General features: G+C 33.9%; 1 protein-coding gene across 3 annotated transcripts in view; it reads left to right on the top strand.

Moving 5' to 3' along the window:
* Positions 1-8,942, top strand: part of URI1 (URI1 prefoldin like chaperone) — a 74,746-nt gene extending 65,804 nt beyond the window's left edge. For 2 of the 3 annotated variants that reach the window (XM_037728308.1, XM_037728307.1), the window contains exons 8-12: positions 607-775; positions 2,160-2,520; positions 4,255-4,397; positions 5,147-5,396; positions 8,055-8,885. In XM_037728308.1, coding sequence (XP_037584236.1) covers positions 607-775; positions 2,160-2,520; positions 4,255-4,397; positions 5,147-5,396; positions 8,055-8,237 — 1,106 coding nt within the window. In that variant the 3' untranslated portion in view covers positions 8,238-8,885. Of the gene's footprint in view, positions 1-606; positions 776-2,159; positions 2,521-4,254; positions 4,398-5,146; positions 5,397-8,054 lie in introns of all 3 variants that reach the window. The other variant, XM_017499883.2, reaches the window with a different exon arrangement.
* Positions 8,943-9,900: the final 958 nt, after the last annotated feature.

Genomic DNA, 9,900 nt, shown 5'->3' with positions numbered 1-9,900 from the left:
TCATGTGAAGAAACAAAGCAGTTTAAAAAGTAGAGATGTTCATACGTAAAACGATAGTAGAACTTTCCAGAGATGAGCCTTTATTGTTTCCTTGTAGGGTATTCATTCCTTGGCAGTGCCCTGGAGTTTAAAGTATCCTGTGACAAGGCTTTTGCATGCTACTGTAGTAACTAGATTTCCTTGAGTAAGGATGGTAAATGGAAATGTATCATTTATGTATTGCATTTCACTTTATAATCAGGGTGCATTGTGGCCATTTCTGCTTATGCATTTTTGAAGCTCTGCTTCACAACCTTTAATGTGCGTGCAGATTCTCTGGGGCTGTTGTTGAAATACAGATTCTGATTCAGTGGGTCTGGGGTGACCTTAGAGTCTACACTACTGAAGAGTTCCCACAGGGACGCCTGTGCTGCTGGTCCATGGACCACACTTTGAGTAGCAAGGCTGTGAGAGACATTCATCCTTAGAGTTCTCCTGTTTGGCTTAAAAATTGTGACTCCTCTGTTTCAGTATCTCCCTTGCCCCAAAAGAAAGTCTCATTAAGTCTGGGTTTGTGCCTTTTTTATGTTGACTATTAACAGCTACATCTTTCCTTTTTGTAAATAGCAAAACACCGAATTGCTCATAAACCACATTCCAAACCAAAAACTTCAGATACTTTTGAAGCAGATATTGCAAATGATATGAAATCCAAGGATTTGCTTGCTGATAAAGAACTGTGGGCTCGACTTGAAGAACTAGAGAGACAAGAAGAATTGCTGGGTGAACTTGATAGGTATTTGATGACAGATTATCTTTCCAAGATAATTTGTTTCTATACACATTTCCTCATTAATCTTTTTCTTCATTAATAAAATAATATGTATTCATTGAAGAAAATGCAAGGAAGCATAGTATATTATCAATAATCCTTTCACCTCAGTATAAACATTAATTCTCTGGAGTCTTTTCTTATAGGATTCTGTGTTTGTGCATATTCCCATGCATGTGCATGTACTTAAATACTTAAGGTCAACATCTTTTTTTATTACAGCCTATTTTATATAATTAATTATACCAGATAGTTGACTTTTAATAATCATGGATTTAATATATATAAGATTAAATTTTAAGTGAAGTATTTTTTACTGCACCCAGGATAGTGCTTTATCTTTGGATGTGTTGTGAAAAACAAAAATATCCTTTGAATTTAAGTTTGATACAGTAAAATGTTTATTCTTGCTTTCCTTTTATAAACTTTGGAACAGGTAATTTGTAATCTGGTCAGATAGCTATGTGTATGAGAAACTTTACCACACTGCTGTTTGAAATACACATTAGCACACACTTAGAATTGTTAAAATGCTAAATGAAGTCTGCTCCTTGAGAAGTTCCTATATTATTTTCCTTAAATGGTGTACCATATGCAATAATTAGTTTCTGTGAGAAATAAGGCAGGAAGCATACAAGTTTCTTTTTCCTACCATTTCACCTGTAAATTCTTAGGTCCTTTTGATTAACTGATACTATCCATTTTTTAAAACCAATTTTGGTTCCTGTGATTTTTCTTGGTCACGATTCTCTTTCTAGTTTTGTATAATGTTATTTCAATTCTGTTGCATTTTTGATTTTGTTGTTTTTTTAAAGTCCTCAAATCTTTTATAAAATCAAGTATGATAAATGTTCACTCACATATATAAATATATTCATATGCATATGTATAAATCCTTTATTTTTAAAAATTACAATAATACTTGCTTATTGTAAAATATTCTGAGTATAGAAGCAGAAAATAAGTGTGTATTATGGTTATGTGGTTTTAATTTCTGGTCTTTAAATAGAGATACATATTCTCTGAATTTCTTACAACTTTATTATTGTCATATTGGCACTATATTTATATTGCGTATGGCCAGTATCTTTCTTGCAAAGATAAAAAAAATTATCTTCTATATTCGACTTAGGTCTGAATAACTGTAATATGCAGAAGTGGCATAGGAACTAATGTTTTTCGTTAATTTATTTCAAAACATTTTTTTCTTTTTGAGCTTAGAATTCTAGTTTTAAAAATACCTTATTCAAAATCTTAGTATTTACCCATTGAAACGAACTGGAAATTAAAATAATATAAAAGTCTAGTATGTTTGTTTGATCTTGTTAATTTTCTTCTCCCTTACTAGTAAGCCTGATACTGTGATTGCAAATGGAGAAGATACGACATCTTCTGAAGAAGAAAAGGAAGATCATAACACAAATGTGAATGTGATGCATCAAGTAACAGACTCTCATACCCCGGCCAGTTGTCATACGGATGTGGCAAGTTCAGAACCATTTAGTGGTCGGTTGAATAGTCAGTTGAACTGTTCAGTGAATGGTTCCAGTTCTTACCACAGTGATGATGATGATGATGATGATGACGACAATGGTGATGATGACGACGTTGATGACGACGATGATGGTGATAATGGCCATGAGATTTTAGGAGTTGGAGATAATTCTATACCAACAATATATTTTTCTCATACTGTTGAGCCTAAGAGGGTTTGTATACATTTAACTTTACTAATTTTGCTTATAGTTGGAACATGAAGCATTATGATATTTCTTAAAAGTGCAGTGTTAACAGTTATTATCATTGTGGATAGTGCCAGACAGGAAAACCATCTTTTGCCTCTTGTTCTGACCAATTTATCTAAGAAGAAAAAGGGGGAAAAATCTAGTTAGTTGCTATTGGTCCATTGTTCTCTGAACAGTGCATTATTTGGGGCCTGGAAGGGAACAGATTTGAGTGGCAACTACTGTAACTTCACCTGTCCTTCATTCAGAGAGTTTTCTTAAGAATCCTGGAGTTAATTATATTGTGGGCATTTTGGTGTGCTTAGGATGTTAAAAGTGACTGCATTAGTTAAATTTTTAATTATGCCAGGTTGTTTTCTATGGACATAAAATGAATACTTCATAAACACAAAGGGAAAATGTAGGAGGAAGTAAAAATGAGTTTCTTTTCTGACAAAGTAAATATAGTCATCTGTGGATAATCATGACTTTAGAATTTTGGCCTTTTAGAGCAGGGAGTGATTATGGAGATTTTCTAATTCAGAGTTTTAAAGCTTTTCTCTAGTATGAAGAAAACCTTTTGTTCCCTCCATGCTTACTGTAGAATCCCAGTATTTAAAATAGATCAAAGCAGGTTGGCTCTGACTAAAGGAAGGATAGGCTGCCTTAAGTCCGTCTTTGCCCTCTCTGTGCTCTGTATATTGCTCTAAGGAGACACTGGGAATTCGTCTTTCTCAGGGAAACTTAAGGCCTAGAAGACATAGATCTGGCTGGTAATAAAACAGGAACTCTTCCGTCTCAGTCAATGCCCTTCCTACACAATATCCTGATTGCCTGTATCAACGTTAAGGGTCTGTGGGATCGGCCTTAAGTGTGTGTGTTTATTATTTAATGAAACATGTTTAAAACATATTTGGTATTTCTTAGTTTCCTGAAGTTATTCCTGTTCCAATATGAAGTGAAATAACTGTGTGTGTTTTTATATTCTAATATGTCACACTGAAGGGATCTTTCCTTGAATTCTTTGGGAAAAATTGACTGAGGGGATTAGCCTGAAAAAAAGTTGGTTTTGTGATTCTTTTTTGCCAGGCTTTTACTTTTTTCCTGTTTTCATTTAGATAAAACAGAAAGAACAAATATATTGGCAGGGATGTTATAGGGAATTATTATGCAAAGTATGGTCTAAGTGTGACTGGGGCAGAAAAATAATACGTTAACCCCATGTTAACCCTGAACAGGGTAGGTTTTTATTTTTTTACTGCTTCAGTTTCTAAAACTTAGAGATGTTTTAAAAATTTTAAATCGGTAGGTACTATTTAATAGTACTTTTATAACTTAAAGGTTATATGCTTACTGAATATTTTTTTGTTTATCCTGTTTGTTTTGAAATGCATAATTCAAGCCAAAAACTTAGTATCAAAGGAATGGAGTGATATGAAGCTTATAAGAAATCTAGCATTTAGTTAAAATGTGTTTTGCTTTCTATACAACAATAAAGACTGAAGACTAGGATTTGTTATTAAAGAAGATTTCCTTTAGATGTCGTAGGTCTGTGGGTAAAGACTTCTTTTTATTTCCAGCTGATAATTCATATCATTTCAGCTTCAGAAAATTTCAGCTGCCTCTCTTCCTGTTATTTCTTTAGTTAGAGAGTTTGTTTCGGTTTCACCTTGATTTCATTTGTCAAACGGTTCTTAATTATTTGCTTTGAAATTTTAGGTCCGAATAAATACTGGAAAGAATACCACTTTAAAATTCAGTGAAAAGAAAGAAGAAGCCAAACGTAAACGAAAGAACAGCACTGGCAGTGGCCACTCTGCCCAGGAGCTGCCGACCATCAGGACACCTGCTGACATTTACAGGTGGGAGGCGCTCACAGCTGCAGGGCAGTGCAAAGTGAAGTGTTCTGAGGAGTTAGCTTAGGATCTGATAGGCTGAGTGGCCGCTTCCCAGTACAGAGCAGTGGGAATGGTGGACTTTTTTTTCCCCTTTCTCCCCTTCACCAGTGCCTTTGAAACATTTCCAAGCGGTCTAGTCAGAAAATCTTGTATCTTCAGAAATGTATGTTTGTTTCCAGTGGGCTGGGTCCGTCCGTTTCTACCACAGCCATAATATGCTTTGCATGCAGTTTACCTTTTCTGAGTAGAAATTATACTGTTGCAGGTTTTGTTTTTTTTTTTTTTTTTTTTTTTTTTTTTTTTTTTTTTTTTTTTTTTTTTTTTTTTTTTTTTTTGAATTGTTGAGAAAACTATCACTTAAAAATACCTGCTTTTTTAATGACCCTTATTTGTAAAACAGTGAAAATTGCTAAATGTATACATGGGTCTAAAACTTTATACAGAATTTTGGCAAACCATGCTGTTGCTACCTAGGACATGCTTAAAAATAACATGCTGTGTTTTCAATTAGATCAGAGAACTCATATCTTTCAAAATAGTATGAAATGTCATTTGAGGCCATGAATTATTTTGATTGTGACTATTTTAGATAAAAGGTTTTAATAAAAATTTTCAGATTAATTTCTAGAATAGATTTAAGGAAATCTTCAAAAAGTTATTCTCAGTTTTATGAGTTACGTTCAATGAATGTATATATGTTTTTAATCTCACAGAGCCTTTGTTGACGTTGTGAATGGAGAATACGTCCCTCGTAAATCCATCCTGAAGTCTCGAAGCAGAGAGAATAGTGTGTGTAGTGATACCAGTGAAAGCAGTGCTGCTGAATTTGATGAGAGGCGGGGCATTTTGAGGAGCATCAGCTGCGAAGAAGCCACTTGCAGTGACACCAGTGAGAGCATTTTGGAAGAGGAACCACAAGAAAATCATCAAAAGAAACTTTTGCCCTTATCGGGAACACTTGAGGTGCGTGTGCACCTTTTAATTCTTTATTTCATATAGTATCTTTGACCAACTTGAGCTGTTTGTTTATTTATTTATTTATTTATTTATTTTGAGACGGAGTCTCACTCTCGCGTCCAGGCTGGAGTGCAATGATGCGCTGTTGGCTCACTGCAACCTCCGCCTCCTGAGGTCAAGTGATTATCCTGCCTCTGCCTACTGAGTAGCTGGGATTACAGGCGTGTATCACCATGCCCAGCTGATTTTTGTATTTTTAGTAGAGACGGGATTTCACCATGTTGGTGAGGCTGGTCTCGAACTTCTGACCTCATGATTCACCCACTCGGCCTCCCAAACTGCTGGGATTACTGGATTAAGCCATCAGGCCTGGCCAACTTCAGCCATTTAATCTGAAAACTCATTAAGATTTAATTCTAGGTTTTGTACTTTCTTGATAATTTGTAAAAAATTAATAGGCACAAACAGTACAAATATTGTGATATTCAAATATTTTTTTAAAAAATTAAATGCATTGCTGGTCTTAAAGTTCTGTTTCCACAAAATGGGAAATGTAAAATATCCTACTTGGTGTATGTATTACATTTGTAGCTAGGAAATTATTTAGCAGTTTATTGTATATAAATCACCAGCAGATCATTTTCTGATAGTGTAAGGAGCAGATTATAGTATTCTCTCTTAAATACCTTGGCTAAGTTAAAAATAATGCATGCATAGCAGATAATTATCTAAAGCCTACTGTTTTGCCCTGTACCAGTGAAACTTAACTCTTGGGGGATTATGGAATTGTTTTATAGTCCAATGGAAGCTATAGACCCTGTCCTCAGAAAAAATTAGTGCATACTCAGTATACTTTCACCCACCATGCTGCTTAAGTTTTTGGTGGCAGTGCGGGAAGATTAGGAACTCTCCAGATAAGGATGTCTGTGAAATATAAGGTTATTGATTTTTTTTTTTTTTTTATCATGTTTTGGTGAGTATTTGAAGTTTTCAATTTAAAAAATATTTAGGAAGATACTGTATATACAAACCAATGTGCACATCTGTATATACAGTAAGATAGATGCATATATATGTATATGACCACATATAAAAATTCCATTGCTATTACTAAATGCTATTAATTATGCTCAGTGTACTAAGTGATAATTGGGGGTGGAGATTGGTAGCATTTAGGGACAGTACTTATAACTAGAATGTTTCTTCCCCTCTTCTCAGTATAATGATCTTATGTGACCTGGAAAGTATCTTACCTTAGTAGTTTTCCATACTGTTAGAAAACAGGTAATGGATGTAGACTTTTGCCGATAAATATTTGAAAATTAGTTTTTTGTAAGGACTTAGTGTATCATGTTACAGCTAGAGTTAGAGTGTAGAACGTATTTTTTATTTCACCCTTATTAGCTTTGCATTTTGTATGGAAATATTTAATAGTAGTTGCTGTAAATTTTTTAACATCAAAGAAGTAGTTCATGATTATGGTAAGTACTTTGGAAGATAGCCTTTTCAGTATCTTTTTAAATGCTAAAATATTATCTCTTTTTCAAAAGCATTTTAAATAGAAGAAGGAGAAGAAGGAGGCTCTGTGCTCATCATGATGGAGCGGAGTTTTTAGGAAAGTAAGCTTTAAAAGCTGATTTTACCAGCTGACCTCCAATAATAATGTAGGAGAGAGATGGTTTTCTTTGTTTTTATTTCAGTGGTGGGGCAAGGTAGAGAAAGGTGGCTTTTTGAAATTCAGGTGATACACTGTTATAACTAATTTTGAGCATTTGGTAGACAGAGGAAAGAAAAATGTACACTAAAGTTTACCTGTCAAATTTTGGTTTGTAGAGGGAAAGATAGAGGTTCTAAATACCAGAAATCTTGAAAAAAGTAACCCCCTGGCTTTTATATATTTTTGTATAAAATGATATGTAAAGATATTTCCAGTAATTTATGCACGTTGTTTAATACTGTTCCAGTTGAACATTTAGTTGACCAGATTAAGTGCAGCAAACATCCAAGTTGAAATTGAATCATTTCTTTTTTGTGGAAATTCTGATTTCTGTCATTGAGTTAATTAAAATTTTGAAACCTGTGCTTATTCCTGCTAGTATCAGCACTTTTTCAGTTTCCACTGATCTCTTAAAATTGAGACAATATGCAATAAAATATTTAAATCATTGCATAAACACCACCAAAGAGATGTCATTTAGAAATGTCAGTACTGGTGAAACTAAGCTATTGGCTAGCAGGCAGCAAGGCCACCATAGGATTCTTCATTCATCAACTGATGTACAAAAGTCGGAGTTTGACACCCTAATAGCATTTTTATTTTAATACGTTATTTTTCACAGCATGGGCTGGACATGATTGGAATGTGTGAAAGTTGGAAGACCTTTTATTGATCCATTTCTGTTTTTTTCTCGGATAAAATTTGCATTTTACATTTTGTTTTCTAGCACGTATACTGTAAAAATTACTTATATTTGGTGGTATAATTAAAAAATTTTTAATGATATTGCTTTCTCTGAACAATTAGTATTTTGATGTTGTAGTGCTGTCTAGCCAAAATCTTGTTAATTTACTTTTAATGAAAAGAATTGTCTAATTAGTGATTGGGGAGATTCTGTGGGTATCTTACTTGAATTTTATTATCACAATCTGACTTTTGTTTTCTAGGCTTTTTCTGGAACTGTTATAGAAAAAGAATTTGTATCGCCTTCCTTAACACCACACCCAGCCATTGCTCATCCTGCGCTACCCACCATTCCAGAACGAAAGGAAGTTCTGTTGGAAGCATCAGAAGAAACTGGAAAGAGGGTTTCAAAGTTTAAAGCTTCCAGATTGCAGCAGAAAAACTAGGCCCTGTGTAGGAAATGGGAATTTACATCTTAAAACCTAGTTGTTCATTTGTTTAGAATCTCTATAGCAAAATAGGTTACATGTAGTTTGAAATAAGGTATCCTGAGTTACTTTGGCAACAAGTTCTTTTACCCTTACCGGTGGTATTTGAAAAAAATCAAAAGTAACTGTCTGAATACTTTAATATCCAGCTTGTTTTGTTAATTCTCTGAATACTGTCAACACTTGTCTGAGTTTGCCTTTATGATGCAGTGGCAGCATTTTGAATTACTTTTCAAAGAATACTGTTCATATGCATTGTTTTTGTGTTTCAAACTAAATACAGGCAGTTTTGTACCAGCTGTGATATTGTGCATACCATATGGACCCTTTTAAAGACAATTTTAAAATTTCAAATAGATTCAACAATTATATCACTTGCTTTTACATTTTAAAGGCACCTTAAAAAAAAATCTACTTCTCTTGTAGGTTTTGCAGCTAGTTGGCTATTTAAGAAACCTCTCCCCTCTGAATGTCATACTGTAATCTTTAAGGCAGAAAACTACATGAGTTAATTGTACTCTATGGGAAAATTTCTTTGGAAAGATATTTTGTAAAACTTTTTTTTTTTTTTCCGAGTAAAAATTTTATGAAACTTGGTCTCAAAAATGTTGTGAACTTTATGATTCAAAATTAAGTCTAGATACATCCTTGATTCATAATATATGCTACATGTATCACACAACCTTCCCCAGATGCTTCTCCCTTATTTTCTGCAGTGTCACTGGGGGACTATGTTTTGGGAGACGAAACGTCTAGATGCTTAAAAAATATTTTAAATAAAAATTCCTTACAGTTTAAACTTCCCAACATTTTCATTCTTTAGGGCTACTTTCCTACTAACTGAAATAACACGTTTACTTTTAGCACAACTCCTCAAAATAAAGAGAAATTTATTCCAACATTGAAAATAACACTACAAGTTAGTCATTAGCTTGATGCATGCTAAAATGTAGCTTTTAAAAAGCATTCTGCATTAGCACTAAAATAAGCCATCAATGCCAGTCCACCCTCTCTTCATGGCTAAATATTTAAAGGTTATTTATAGCTTCTTTAATGAATTCTTGAAAGTGAAATTATGTCCTAGAAAAGTAGAAGCTATTTGTAACTAGAACAGTGCAACTTTAAAGTTTTATGAATATGTATTTTAATGACAAGGGGGTGAGCTTGAATCCCCACTAGTTAATGGATAATTCAGAACCAAGGACTGATTTTGAAAGATCACCTAAAAACGTAGATTTGTTCTTTAGTAAATTTTGATCAGCTGTGCATATATTTTGTAGTTAAAAACTGTGTTTCTTTCAGTCCATGCCCTAACCCCCACCAAAACCAAAGCAGAAATTACACCACACAAGGGTGCTCCCATTAGGAATTGCTATTTACATGAGCCTTTCTGTGCTAGATTTTTTTCCCTAGAAACAAACTTTACTGTAGGACTGTTGTGGTGTTCTTAACAGATTTGTAATTTCAAGAGGCCTGTCATTAAATAACTTTTTGTGTTCACAAACTTGATTTTGAGCCTGCTGTCTGTTACGTCTGTCAGATAGGTCTTCCCTCATAGAACAAGATGCTAGTGGAAGCAGATTAAGTGTTCGATACCACATTTTTGCATGTTTTGCTCTGC

This window comes from Cebus imitator, unplaced genomic scaffold (genome assembly GCF_001604975.1).
Source record: "Cebus imitator isolate Cc_AM_T3 unplaced genomic scaffold, Cebus_imitator-1.0 Scaffold261, whole genome shotgun sequence".
NCBI lineage: Eukaryota > Metazoa > Chordata > Mammalia > Primates > Cebidae > Cebus > Cebus imitator.
The sequence above is the reverse complement of the archived record's forward strand: the minus strand, read 5'-3'. Positions and strand labels throughout refer to the sequence as shown.